A 15,486-nucleotide genomic window follows, 5' to 3' on the forward strand; every position below is an offset into this window, starting at 1 on the left:
GCATGTGTGAAGCAGCACCACTGCAAGCTCCTCTGAAAGTAGGTAGTCCTTTATGAATTACAGGTGACACAACTGGGAAGTATCCCATTCACATACTCCCTGGTACTGCGAATGTAACACTGCTCTTTCTTAGGAGCAGGAAACCCCCAGTATTGCTGTTCACCTCCAGCTCAATGGATTGTGTGAGTTTCTGGTGTTCAGACTCCCATGTTCTGGTGTTCAGACTCCCACCATGCAGACTGCTACATGGAGTTCTGCTTCTGAAAGTCACAGATGGGAGAAAGAATTTGTAGAGAGGCAGGGATGGAGAAGTAAAGTTGAAACTGAAATCTGAGTCAGAAAGATGCATGGCTGATCTCCAGGGCCTAGGAAACTACTTCTAGTTGAAATCTACTGCTCGAGCCAGGTTTCAGTTCAGAGCTCTTAAAACAAAAAGGGATGAGTATCCGAAACATCAGTGTGCTGTTACTGAATCTTTTGCATTGGTGACCCACATCTTCCACGCAAGAGCCATAGGGCATGCAGCCATGCCCCACTGACAGCCATTAGTGCAAATCCTGTAGTGTAGTATGAAGAAGTAAAAACAGTCTACACATTGGTTTCAAGTCCAAGTAAGCGTCCCATCCGTTCCATGTTCTTGTCAATTGTGGCACGACATGTGATTTCTTTAGCACACTCCATAGGAAACCAGCCTCTTTCGCCATCCCGCAGTCGTTCCCCTTCATACCAACCTGCAAGGGTGAACAGACAAGGAGGAACAAACCTTTTCAAGGAATATTAAAGGTACTTTGTCAGAACTGTGTGTTTTGCACCTGAGATGACACAGCTGACAGTCATCACCTATATTATACATTTACCTTTGTAGTGAATAAAGTATCATCAGATTAAGATAGGTTCGGCAGAATTTTTTTTTATACAAGCAGACTAGGAATACTATGTAAAAATAAGCATTATATTAACTGAGTGTAAAAAATCTTTAATATTGTAATTCAAATATAGTTTGAAATACTATAAAGAATATACTATCACTGCAATTTAAAGAAAGTAATGCAGCACAATTGACAGGATTTTTGATTTCATATGCAATATTGAATAACGTCATTAAGTTAGGATTTAGTACTTCAGGTGCTGACAGCTTCAAGCACTGAGTCAGCATGTTATGAGATATTAGTAGAATCACTTGCAGGTCTAGGCAAGAATAGATTTTGATCTCAGGGTACTTGAGATGCAATGGAAAACTTGGGCAAGAGCACTGTGCTAAACCCCTATACTTAACAGGCAGTGAAGCAGGGTGTATGACACAACTAATGATGTGTATGTTCCTCTTGGACAAACCTGGTGCGCGCTCACCAGAATGCCTGCGCTCCATGTTCTAGGTAGAATTCAGTTTCTTATTTGTGGATGTTCCACAGGTAAAAACCAGCCAGCACACACTTTCTGCAGCTATTTATACTAATTATGGTAGGCCGTGAGTTACTTTGAACATCTGTTGCCTGAACAGAGGCTGTCCTTTAGAAACCTGAACCAAAGTGCTCATGTTCTTTTAGGAAGCTAAAGCTTTATTCATTGTACATCCAATGCTATTAGTAAACAAATTTTTCTAGCTGGATTCACCTGCAGGGGGGACAGATGGTTACCAACAACAAAATTCTCACTCACCATCATTTACTTTTTGATAAACCAAAACAACATCAGCAACTTGAAGAGACAGTTCATCTGCCTGCTTTGCTGTGTAACTTCTGATGATCTCTACCTGAGTCAAAGCTGTAGAAGAAGTAAGTTAGGCTGAATTAAACAATTCACATAACAGAGTATCTTCCTCCATCTTAAGAGTATACTCCCCCCCAAAAAAACCCCAAGGGAGGCAGCAAATTATGAAAGCAGCTTCCTACCTGAGCAATTACAGACAAACAAACTTGGGATAAACATACACGGGAAGGGGCCTTGCACTTTTGCTAACAGATTGAAACAACTGACCAAACCAGTGCCAATGATCGCAAATGGCAATTACTGCATGAAACAGAACTCCTCAGAGAAGCCCCTGGGCAGAGGAAGAGACAGCAACTTCACATATATTAAAGCACCTGAGCTGAGGCAAAAAAATGGACAACATTTCTAAGGGTATTTATAGTCTACACTTGCTCACATCTGGGCCACTAAGCGGCAGTGCATTTCCATTCTGTCATGTCAAAGCTCTCAGAAATCTTGTTAGTTCTAACTTACTTGTCCTGTCAGTTTTCTGCCCGTCTCTGTCTTGTCCAAGCACTGTAATCCAGCGAGCTCTGTCACTCCTGCAAACGCCAAAGACAAAACTCAGTTTCCCAGCTTGTGCTCTTGATAATGGTCAAGACTACTCTCCTTTTCAAGATTCTCTATTTAATTTTTTCCTCTTTTGGGTAAAGAAAACAAAACCTCCATTCTCCTCCTCTCAAAATATGGCCAGAAGCTGTGATACTACTTGTAATAATGTATTATTCAAACACATTTAACTATTTTAAGCATGCTGGATTAGAAAGAAAAGTCCATATATGTGGGACCTACAGGCATGATGTCTCATATACCTTTATTATTTTAATTGTTTTTAAGTAATGTAGGTAAACTTCTCCACTAGTGTCTGTAACTAATACTTACTTTTAAAAAGCCATCTAATGTACAAAGCATCTGATAAATGTAATGCAGCTATTTAAATATATAATACCAACAGGTCTTCTGCGAGTAAGAACTATCTGCAACACGCATTTAGGATGAAAAGCAAGAATTAAACAAACAAACAAACAAACAAAACTCCAAAGTTTCTCTGTGCTCTCAGAAGAAGAGAGTTATGTTCCCAGATGTGTCGGTTTGGGGAATGTAAGAGCCAGCACAAATATGCAGTGAATCTAGTCATTTGAATCTCACTCTGTATAACCTAGAAACCTAGAAAAAACATAATCAACCTCAGATTACATGTGTCAGAATTTCTGAGGAGAGCAGAAAGAATTATCTAGATTCTGATCTGATTTATACAATAAATCACAGAAGTGTAAATTACTGACAACTGATTTTGGGAGTGGAACAAGCTGAAGTGATGTCTAACAGTGAAGTAAAAAGAAAGCTAACTCTAAATACCCCTATTAACAGCTGAGCTGTAACAACTTAATCGTTATAACCTTGAATTTTGGCAAATCAAAATTCACACTTTTTTCTCAAAACAAATGTTTCCATGAAATTAGATTTTATCTCATGTTTGTTGAAGAGCTTTGCTATCACTACAGCCTGAAGGGCAGAGGGAGGGAAGGAATTACTTGAACATTGCACTGCGCATCATTCCACGATAAAGTTCATCAGCCCCTCTGAGAACACCACCACCTTCACATGGCCTTTCTTCCAGCCAGCTCTAGAAACCTCTTTTCTGTTCACAGATGATCAACACTTCCTTTGGATGAAGGGATTCAGAATAGGTGTCTTTCTGAGCATGCTTCTTTCAGAATAGAAAAAACCCCACTGATTATTTTGAATATAAATATTTGTACTGGTTTTTTGGCATTTAATAGGAAACTGTGATTTATTTTTTTTTAACCCCAACTAACTCACATTCTTCCTCAAAGATGAAACTACTGCACATGTCCTACTAAAATATGATACCCATTGATCTCATACAGATGGCCAAAACTATGACACATGCTACTTCAGATATTTCAGCCATTAAACGTAAGTGATACTAAACTTGTTGTGTTTCAACCAAAATAAGAACTTCTGTTTACAATTTTGCATGAGCTCAACTTTGTGGCTTTTTTTTTTTGAAACAGGTGTTTGTTGTTTAGACTCATCTTTTCCTTTCCCATTCTTAACAGGAAAACCACATTTCTTTTCAGACAACTCTGAGGAAAACGGGATAATGCCACTGTCTCCCAGTTTTAAGTACATATTTCTTTGTAATCTGTGTATACCATGTATTTTGTGCCTTATTCACAGGGCAATAAAACGTCCCTGAGCTAACGCTGGTATTTTTGTACTTGGGAACCACACACCACATGAAGTGACAAAACATTATCAGAAATCTTTGCGTCAGCAAAAACATCAAGTTTGACACGTGCAAAACTCTGTTCAATAAGCACTCTAAACTATCCAGCTTGGCTTCCTACTATAGCTTCCCTTCCCATTCTTCTCAAAGTTAAAGGTAAGTTAAGTTTTCCTCTACCTTTTGTATATATGATATTACTCTATAAAGTTAGGTAATTTTCAAATACAGTACTATTCAGAATCTTTTCCTCTGAATGATAATCTGCTAGACTGCCTTTTGTATTACAAACAGTATACAGCAAATCAATAATAAATCTGCAGAACAAAATGTCTTTTCATAAAAAGTCCAGACAACTAAAAATGTCCTGCATTTTTTCCCAATAAAAATGCATTTCCAAACAAGTCTGAATCATCTGCTTACTTTATAATGAGATCTTTAATAGAAATCATTAATGATCTGTAGTTTCTTTCAGGGTTATTCTAAACTTTGAAAGCAAATAAATTTTTCCAGGCAGGGATATGTCTGGAGCACTCTGTTTCATGTCTTCTGTCCCGCCTCCTGCTTCCACTGAAACAGATAAAATCTTTCACTTTTGTGAAGGAGTGTGTGGAAGTTAATGGCACCACAGAGAAATGACAGCCTCTCAGATATTTGCACCCCAAAGAACAAGACGCTTCTTGTTGCTTGTTTCTAAAGCAGAACACTCTTCAAAACTGCATCAGGACAACAAGGACCACCTCTATCCCAGCACAGCTCCACAGCTTCCCCAAGGCAGTGCCAAACTCCACCTCCCACTTAATGCAGCTCTGTTTCCACTTCTGCACCACCCAGCCGTTAATAACTCGCCAGTCCCCGCTCCAGGACAGGAGCAGTCTGCATTCACACCCTAACAACTTTTGCCAGCTGCCACCATCATGCCCTTTAGGATGCACCTGTACCTATTTCCGCCCGCTAATACTGTGCTCTGCATGGTACAAATGCCAAATTGCTAAAAGAACTGACAATTAGGATAAGATATTTTAAAACAATTAGGAACAAAACAGTGCAGAAAAGTATCAGAGACAGAGCAAACTTAAATGAATCTCTGCAGTCAGATTATTCAGGGTCTTCTTATCAAGATAAGTATCAAGAAAGCCTCCCTTAACTACAACAGTAAAAAGCAACATTTTCCTCATAGTAACCTGCATTATGCTTAGATCCATGTGCTCAACTACTCAGCCTGCGCAGCAGCACGGTGTGCCACAAGATGGGAACATTGTTACAGAGAGCCTAAAACTGACTCTTGCCACCTCGACTGCTTGCAGTAGACCTTTCATTAGAAATTTTAAAACCTGCAGTTCTCCAGCACCGAGTTCTGTTCCTTGAGGTTTGTAATAGTCTGAACTACTTGTAGGACAGCTACATATTTAAGCAGGCTGTAGAATGCATACATCATCTACAGCGCTTTCAACTACAGCATACTATTTCTGGTTTACTTCAGGCATTTACCCTCTGGACATGATCATCATGTTAACAGGCAAGCTAGGCAGAAAACCTGTGCCTCGACTTCCAGTTCTCAGGTTTGTTAGAGAAGTATTTAAATACATCGTACGGACGCTACAGCGATGACTCAGATACTTAAATTGCATTTGTAGTTCTAATTCAACAGTAAGAAACTTCCATATTGCAGTATGTCATCATTAGGTTGTGCAGTTCACTTAACAGCTGCGTTATGGGGCAGAACGTTGATTTCTTTTTTCTACTGTGAGATCACAGAAGTTGAAAATAAATGTAATGGAAATTCCTTCCTCAACTCCCCCAAATCCCAAGAAATCCAAGCTGCTTAAGTCTCTGTTCAGCAGCTGTTGCATGTTTGCCTCACCACTTGCAACCTGAAGGGATTCGGTAATCCGTGGTGAGGGAGCTGGCAATCTCCATGGCAGAGGCCAAGACCCAAAACAGTAGCACGTAATAATGGATACGTCAGTTTACAGAATTTCAGCATATACATTCAATTTTCCATTATTCCTACACCGTGACCTCAAGGGAAGAGAATGACACTAACGTGACATGGACTTACAACCTCCGAGTCCTCTCATGACAAGATTACATTAGAGAAACTGAACGAGGGTTTGCAGAGGCTTTATTTTATTCCAATGATACTTATTCCAGTATCTGGGGGGATGTTGCGTAAGCTGCACGTTCTCCTGCTCTGTCACATATTGAAGATCAGAGAGGCTTGTCAAGGTTACCTTGCCTCGCTTTGGAAGTATCCGCGTGCAACACATGGTGCAAATCGCAGCAGCTCACAGGCGTCACAACGAGTGCTCCAGCATTACTGAGCAGGGCACCGGCACGCTCCCTGACCAACAGAGGATCGTTTCGGCAGTAGCTCCCCTTTGCTCGGTGCTGATCAACCACTGCAAAGACTGCCCGCTTGGCAGCTCTACTGCCTTTTCTTTAATTTTGATTTAAACTTGCCATACAGACAGGAGCTGGGTATTTTGTACTACCCTGACTGGGCTAGGGTGGGGAGGCAGCCTGTTGAGATGATCAGGTGAAAATTACAGAAACTGTAACTATGTACTTACTGCGTCTCTGTTCCCAGAAGCATCCCCACCTTCTCCCCTGCGTGGTTGCTGAGGACCGCTAGTCTGAAGAGGTGAGGTACAGAACTCTGCCGCGAGTAGAGCATAGTTGAAGCGTTCTTTATAGGAGAAGAAGTCAGGTCCTCACCATCACATTGTTGTACCACCAGCTGGTCCCTTAAAGAATAATCTGTGACATTGTAACTCTCTTCACTGCAAAACAAAGTAGGGAAGAAAAAAAACCCCGCAAGTTTACTTTTCCATTAAGTATGGCAGGAATCAAATGCCACCATAGAATCCACTTTTAACTACATAGTAGGGCATGATTCTTCTGACACCTCAGATCTTCATCTTTCCTGTTTACTTTGTTTTGAAACTACCAATTTTCCAAGATACAAAGTAGATCAGTTTTTAAACCCTGTGGAATTTCATTTGGTGGTGCAGTTAATGACTTTGGTGTTCTCAAGATGGTGTAAGCTCAACTTACTCCACTCAGTTTGAAAACAGGCACAGCACTTGTATAGAATTGTGCTGTTTTTTCTTCTGTAGCTTCAAATGAACCATAGACCTTAATTTTATAATGTTATACAGAAAAAAAGTAAATTTTCCCTTTTTCTGTGCCTGCCTGTAAAACTACTGCTTCCAGATGAACACTGTTGATCTTCATTTTAAATACAGGATCATCAGTCTGTACTCCTTGTCCATCTGCATATAGAAGGTCTAGTGTAAAAACTATTTTACAATATTCTGAAACATAACCTTAGTCAATTGTGCATTTTAAAAATGGGCAAAGGCTTGTCATATACTCTGGTCTTGCAAAATGCACTGTGCAATCCACCTCTTAGAAAGGGCTTTGTAATTAAACATACCAACTCTACGTGATACCAGTAAAGATTGCTCTGTGTGCTTAATAACTTCCTGAAAGTGACTAGAAAGAATTCTAAGAAATGAAGCGAGTTAGGGGCTTTGCTTTCCTTATGGTCAAAACGTAGGTGGAGAGGTGGACAAAACTTAACTTTGCTGACACAGTACCATGTTTGACACAAAAACCAGAAGACCTCAGAACTACTTCTTATGTCAAAGTCATTGAATGTTTAATTATGCCAAAATGACTTAAGGTAGTTTTCCCAGATAGGTGAAAAGATGCAAACAGTAGACATCACAAATCAGAACATAAAAGCATTACTGATTTTAACAACCAAAGGATTACAGTGAAAATATGCACTCTTCCCTGAACAGCAGACTTTTCTTTCTAAAAGTGAGCATCACTTCAGCTAATCAGTATCTTCTTGACAGGTGAAGACAGAAGAGAAGCCTGTCTGGACAAGGCACGCTGTCACATACAACCGTGATAGATCATAGCAGGGAACAGCTCCTTCAACCCCCTATTCTTCAACCTGTTATGATGTATTTCTGATGTGCCCTTCAACTTCAAAATACACAGACATCTTAAGCAGCATTCTTCAGCAGTCTTATGCGAGTTCAACCAGTTATCGTATCTATTGCTTTGGCTACTTACTCATATCAAGGCAATACGAGAAACTTGCGTTTTTTTCCAAGTGGAAAATAACTGTGCATTTCCAATTTCTTAGTGTCATGAAACATAGTTAAAGAAACGGTTAAAAGAATCTACATTGCTTACTCAAGAAATAGCAATTGATCACAAGAAAAGATAAGCCAGCTGAAAAGGCTGTTTTTGTTTCCACTGAAGCTTGTGAGCATACTTCCCAGCATTGTTTCACATGCATTTGCAAGTTTACCAGGATATATCATCAACCCAGGACACTGATAAACTAATAAGCTCATGATTTCATGTAAGCTTGTAAACTTTTTCAGATTTATTGTCCTACACTGGTGCAACAAGAAAACATAGGAAAAAAACCTGCTTACATAGGCATAAAGCCAGTTCTCCCTCCTAGCCCATACATTACTGTGTTTGTCAAATTCTGCAGTAAATAAATCAAATTTTAAGGTGCAACTACACATACTCCACCATAAAGTAAAATCTATTTAGACCTCAGTCTTGAGTGATGAAAAGCTACGCTAGAGCCTCAGATTACTATGGTTCATTAAAATAATTTAAATTGAAAAAATACTTGAGAAGATTAATTTTGATGCCAGAGATATGCAGAAACCCAAGCACTGAACTGATACAAATCAAATCCCAAACACCTGGAACTGAAGTCATCTGAAATGCTGATGGTGACATAGCCCTTCCTGGCAGGTGCAAATGAAGCGCATTCTTCCTTCACGGTTGCTCAACTACTATAAGAAAATGGACAGATGATGACTTGCTGTCTGTTGGGATATATTCGACCCATTTTGTGAACTGTCAGAAAAATACCTGCGAATATCTCAGTAGGTAATACTGTGGTCTTTATAATTCTTATTTCTTCAGAAAAAGAATTGCTAACACACAACTGAGCAACATTATGACTCAAAACAGAAGTTATTGCTCATTTCTGTGACTCTTGCAGCATTAGAAGAATTTCTCTATTCTTCAAGTGAGGACAGGTTTACAGATCGTATTGTATTTGTGGATTTTTGTGGATTAATAGTTTCTGCCAGTGTGTCTAGTGTAAAACCAAAGTTCTTATTTCAATTATGTGGGGTATGTTTTCACTTTTGTTCAGTGAATTAATACTTGAAATGCGTTGGTTTTGCAGCACAGATTTGTCTATTCTCAAACAATCAACATGGAACATGATACTAACGGAACCAATACTTCTCACACGCATTTTTCTTCTCGTCTTTTGTTAAGGAGTTTGGGGGCTTTACAGAGGAAGCAGAAGCAACGACAGACAAGTTTAGTAAGACTCATCATGTAGGAGGAATGAAAGCAATGTAGCTCCTAAGAAGATGAACATTTTTCTTCCCCATTTATTTTTCTCCAAGTCTCAAAACAGTACCAACAATTCCTCACAAGCCACTGGTGTTTTCCACTCTGAGGGTTGGAATCGCAACTTCCCATTCAGGTACCACTGACAAAGGCACAAACATAAAACTTCTAAGAGCGCTGTTGCAAGACCTTAAAACGTCTTTAAAAACCCTCTACACAGTTTTCATCAACCTAGCCTTTGATCAGACTGTTGTTTCCATCTTCCTTAGAGTAAAAAACTTAAAAAATAAATCACATAGGAAATGAGATGTGCACAGCAAACTCTTTTAGAGCTCTGTAAGAATGAAGCCAGGTTAATTATGCTATTACACATGACTTCTTGGGTCCTCAAGTAGAAAGAATGCAGATTACAAATAGGTTTTGGTCTAATTAAAGCAATTTAACATGAGCACTGTGAGAGGCTGTGAGAATCTTCAATATTTCAGCATGTGGAAAGCTAAGTTTTAATTTCAGCACATACAACCCAGGGATGCTAAAAGGAATCTTAATTCAAATGTATTCTGTATGTCCTTATCTTTTGGGAAAGGTGTGCACACAGCTCTTCCCTGAAACATAACAAATTTAAGTTTACTGTGATTGTCCTACTGTAGAATAATGTGTTTTGAGAGAGGCTGTGAGAGGGGAGGGAGTAGAGACTGTGGATTTAGGTTTCACGTTCCCCTAAATCCAGCTCTAGATTCAAATTCATTTATTTATCTACAGAAAGATGCTACTTATCACTTGAGGACAGCTGTTTTAAGGGCCACCCACAGTAGCTGATGGTTCCTACTGAAGAACAAAAAAAAAAGTCTATCTAATATTTATCAGCCCCCCCCCCCTTCTTTTTTCTTACAATATATACTCTAAAATAGGGAGTATGGTGTGGGCTTGGGGGGTTGGTGGTTTTTGTTTTGTTGTAGTTAGTTTGGGTTTTTTTTAATTTGTTTGTTTTTTTTTTTTTAAGAAGTCAGTTTAGTATTTTAGTCTGGGCAATCCCTGCTTAGTCAAGGATGGAACTAGCAAAACCAGCTAGGGATGCCTCTAGTGTTATTTGGGAATCTTGCATCTGAAAAAGAAATGCAGTCTATGCATCTGTGTAACAAGTAATAAATTCATTCCTTACTAATTAATTTGCATAACTAATAACAAATGCATTCCTTACTAATTAATCAGAGATAAACCTCTACAAATCCCTCCTCTTTCTTACAGACTAATTTGAGACCACTAGGCAGTCCTCACCATTCTACCTCCTGTGCCCTCCGTGAGGCCCACACACTCTCCTTCCAAACGGACAGTGAACTGTGCTGCTAAAGCTGGCAGTGCTGCAGCGAGCTGATGTACATAAGCGGAAACTTAATCCGCTCAGCCAGGCAGCAGAGTAACAGGAAGGACATGTAACACATTCTTTAAAATTACTGTAATCAGGTAATACAAACATGCCAACATCAGTTTTCAGTTTAAGATTGAACCTTTTTCCTAAACTTTCATTTAGATTGAGAACATGAAACAACAGGACTATTTCATATTCCTTCACAGGGAATGCATACAAATTCTAGAGGCACTTCTATGAAGACCAGATACCTACTGATGTAGTATCAGCTGTTCTAGGCCACCTATACTCTAACACAAAGCACATTGTCTGTCTCCCTACTTTTTTACTCTTTCCATCATGTATTTCAAGCGATGCAAAACCTTCAGTCTTCTTCAGCTATGTTTCATCACTGCTAAAGAAGCTACGCTACTCTGAAGTCCTTGGTGTTCCACAGGAATTACTCTGCATTTGTGTTTGCCTTCAGTTACAAAATCACCCCGGCACCTTTAGGGAAACTCTGGTTTTGCAAGCAGCTGTGAACCTTTGGGTGATTTCCAGTGTTATGAACTCCAGCTGCATTCCATTGTCAGGGCATCTCAGGAGCTGACAAGCCATTAAGACAGGATTCTAGTGGTGTCTTTAGGGGATTATGGACAACGGAATATTCGATAAATGTACACTCATTCAGAAATATAAGCCTCTCTGGAGTTCACCTGAAACCTTCCAAAAGCACTCAGGCTGTAACTGGTGGATTTTTCTGAATAGCTGGATAAGGCAGCTATTTAGCTGTATATAACAAAACTTTAATTCTGGACTTCTCCTGAACTCTGCAGAACACACAGCCAGCTCACAGGCAGCTTTGAGCATTAATAACTAAAATACGTAACCAGATCTTGGTGGTCCCAGGAGGGCATGTGGAATAAAAGGAGGCGTTTAACTTTTGGCAGAGTTCAAAGCTAGCTGTGTCCAATTTTAGCAGAATATTGTTACAGAGTACGCTGCCAAGCCTCCAAAAGGTATCGGAGAAATCGCCGCCTCTGTAGCCCGGCCCGCTCCTCGGGCAGCTTTGCAGTGTCCACTACAGAAACTCCACCCTGCCTGCCAGCAGACACGTGTGTATCCGAACCCAGCAGTTCTGCTCATCGGCGGTGCAGAAGTATGGGTGACACTGACCCCCACATCTGTGGTTTACAAGAGGGAGAAAACTGAAAACTCATAATTAAGGAAATACATACAAACATAAAAGTAGTATGTGTATTTTAACTGTCTTCTATATTTTAATACAGCACTAATTTCATCATACTTTGTGGAACCTGGAACGGTTTCTTCACTAGCCCAAGAGACAGCAAGTCTCCCAAACATGACACAAGTAACCACAATTGTACTGTGGTGCGTGTGAATCGTGAGGCGGCTTGAAGAACAACTCTAAGAGATCAGTTACATTGCGTGTTACTCCCTATGTCAGAACACCACCTTCACAATCCAGTGTCAGCATAAGCTATTGGTTTACTGGTCCCTGTAGTGGGTGGCGTGGCCACAATGGTGGCAGTTCCCAGTACAGCAAGGAGGTAAATGAAAAAAGAACAGAAGCCAGAAAAGGAGCAAAAAGAGAAAGGAGTTAGAGAATGAAACAAAAGGGTTAAACCAGTAGTGGTTCAGCAACACTAGCACAAAGCTGAATGAACAATACATGAAATATTTAAGTTACTTAGCCTACAGGTAGATCTTTGCAGAGTATTCACAACGTTTAACTTTATAATAATTTCTAACCTATCTGCTGTACTTCTTCAAAGGGCAAGCGTGATGGAGCAACTGATGACCCCTGCTGCTTTACAGCACACAAGTCAGAGCCTAAATGACCCAGGTATGGACCATCCAGTAGCTGACATGGACAGCACGAGTCTCTGAAATACATCATAGCGGCATGAGAGCACGCCACAGCGTCCATTAAAAAGGAAGAGATTTTGGTAGCTAAATTCCATTTAAGCTACTTAATAGGCGAGAGAAGACAGTTAAGCCTTGCAATTTCCATCAGGAGGTGAAATTGTAGCTGAGGAAGATTATGATGAATGAAGTATCATTAAAATTAAAATATGAGAACTCTGGAGCATGCCTTGAGTATACACCAACACAACACCTCCCTTTATCTTTTTATAGCTAAAATGTAACAGTTATTATGAAAATAAAGCTTCTGGAACGCTTTGCTCACTCAGTATTTAAAATGCAGTTCTTCCAATGACTATTCTGACATTTGGAAAGCGTCCCTGAAATGAGGATGGGAGCAGTGATGCACGCCGTATCTGGTTGGACTAGAATTACTTAACACTTACAACATGTCCTCTCTGATGGTACCACCAGCCTGGCCTTTACGAGTCAGGACTGAGCTGTTGCCAGCTGCGTTCTACATATAGGGCAAACTGCTCAGACAGGATAGCTGAAGATTAACTTCTGGGTAAAGATTAAACAGCATGATTGGAGCATGAAGTAATTAGTATCTTTAGCAGAACAGTGAGGAGTGATTTTTTTGTGTGTGTGTGTGTAATGTTAAGAATCTTCTGAAATGCAACTGCTCAAGTAAAAATACAAACATTTAAATTCAGCTAGCAACAAATATTTCTGTCCACTGCAGTGGTGTCCATGGGAACACTGTGGGTGGGAGAACAGATCACCAAAAGCTCAAGTACTATTAATAAGCTTATTCACTTCTGCAAAGTACATGCTTCATGCTCAGAATATCGGGGAGGCTCACAGAAATCAGTCCTTTTCAATTGCAGCCATTTGTTAGGGCATCTTGGGAGAGTGACTATGCGAATCTGATCATTAACATGAAGTGTTCTTTAATTTTGGCTCCTGGGCCCCCTTAGGACACTTCAATTCCAACAGCTGGAAGTGGTTATAAATCAAAAGCCCCAAAGCTTGGATAAAATAAGTTGTCCAGATTATAAAACAGATTTTTATAGCAACAATCCATCACATAGGAAACCAATAAACAATGTAACAACACAGATAACAGATTTTTCACTGTTTTCCCAACTCAGACATTTACTTAGCTACCAACACAATAGTATGTTAACAGTAGTCCCATGAGAAAAGAAATGCACTCTTTAAAAAAGTGCGATACAACTCTGATGTGCTGCCACTGACTTAACGAGGGACTTTCACGGAAACATTTCAGCATCAGCTTTGATAAACACTGAATCTCAGAAACATGTTCACATCAGTAAGATAGCTGGGGGAAACCTATTCACTTCTCTTCGCATCTTTATTAAAAAAAAACCCCTTTCACTTAAATAGTTTTTCTCCTCTGTTTTCACTTAGCTTTCTCTTTGCTTAAATATTAGGATTTTCTTCCCAGATTTTGTATCATACCTCGTTCCTCAAAATTTCTTATTTAAATTATGAATGTGAAGTTTCACAAAAGGATTTCTTTTAAAAATAGCTGGTGTTTGGCTTAACCAGACACGGAGATGCAAAAGAATTGTTGTTCAAAACAGTCTTTGGTCTTAGGAATAAGGTTTATCTATCAAGTATTATCCAATCGCAACAGCAGAGCAGGTAAATTCCATTCCATTCCATTCCATTATTCTAAACGTTCTCTCCAATCTAGTGACAAAAATTTAAAAGGAGACTGCCAGAAGTCGTCTCCCACACATCATTCTCAAAAACAGCCCAACTGTGGAAAGCGTGGAGAATGAAAATTATTGTTTCTTTATCCTTCCAAAACTTCTCCCTTCGCTAAAGCTTCAAAGATGAATTTTTTCATTTGTTTGACAATCCAGAATTTCAACTACATTTGCCAAAAATATATCCTGTTTAACAAGTGGTTACTTGTCCTTCGGAAATGCAGTCTGCTTGAGCAGTATTAGAAACTCAAATACCTACGTAATTCATGTACTTTCTCAGACATGGCACACTGAAACTATAAATGGCTTCATAAATGTCTACTGGACTGTAAACATGTTCAGTCCGTATTTCCTCCTCTTTCATGCTGCAGCTGTACCAGGTCCACTTACTTTTCTTTGAATTTCCTTCATTCTTTCAAACAAGCAAGTGGCTAGAAAATATGTAAAAATGCTGTGGATGCAATCACGTTTGCCATTCCAAAGCCAGAAAGCTTCAGTTTTCATTTCCCTGAGGGCGATACACAGGCAGCAGTCACGATCATTTTAAGAGACAAGGGTAACTCGGCTGTTCTCTCTCTGATTCAAGAGGATGAACACAAAGGCAATTTTACAGTGAAGCTCTTACCTTTTCTTCTTGGTGATAATGAGGACGTCATTAAATAGGAAGAAGTACACCTGCTGTTTAGAAGTTCTTTTAGAAAAAAGTCCAGTGTCTTCTACGTATGCTGTTAATTCACCCCTTTTCACTAACCATCGTGAAGAGGAAACCAATGGAAATGGCTACAAAGCAAGAAAATAACATTTTAATCTTTCAAAAGTAGAGATTTAAAAAAAAGAGATTACATTATTATATATTTGGGAAAAAATGCTTGAATAAAACTCAAAGCTTGGAGATCGTGAGTACAAGCACAAAGGAGAGGTTATCAAGGTTTAAGGTATCTTCATCATTCATATAATACGCAAGTAATAGCTGCAAATACTTGAAAAATCACTCATGCACATGACCCACTTGCTCATCTAAGAGAAAGACGAAGAGACTTGATTGGTCATACTTGGGACAGAACAGACTGTGAGATCTCCTTAGGAGATTAAAAACACTGTCT

The 15,486-nt window shown here is 39.5% G+C and overlaps 1 protein-coding gene across 1 annotated transcript in view; it reads right to left on the minus strand.

Moving 5' to 3' along the window:
- Positions 1-588: 588 nt before the first annotated feature.
- ARHGEF26 (Rho guanine nucleotide exchange factor (GEF) 26) overlaps positions 589-15,486 on the minus strand; it is a 56,008-nt gene continuing 41,110 nt past the window's right edge. Inside the window, exons 10-14 of the mRNA XM_010287225.1 lie at positions 15,009-15,163; positions 6,574-6,783; positions 2,224-2,291; positions 1,660-1,764; positions 589-731 (exon numbers count right to left, since the gene is read on the minus strand). Of these exons, the coding sequence (XP_010285527.1) occupies positions 589-731; positions 1,660-1,764; positions 2,224-2,291; positions 6,574-6,783; positions 15,009-15,163 (681 nt within the window). The remainder of the gene's footprint in view (positions 732-1,659; positions 1,765-2,223; positions 2,292-6,573; positions 6,784-15,008; positions 15,164-15,486) is intronic.

This window comes from Phaethon lepturus, unplaced genomic scaffold, assembly GCF_000687285.1.
Source record: "Phaethon lepturus isolate BGI_N335 unplaced genomic scaffold, ASM68728v1 scaffold7745, whole genome shotgun sequence".
Classification (NCBI taxonomy): domain Eukaryota; kingdom Metazoa; phylum Chordata; class Aves; order Phaethontiformes; family Phaethontidae; genus Phaethon; species Phaethon lepturus.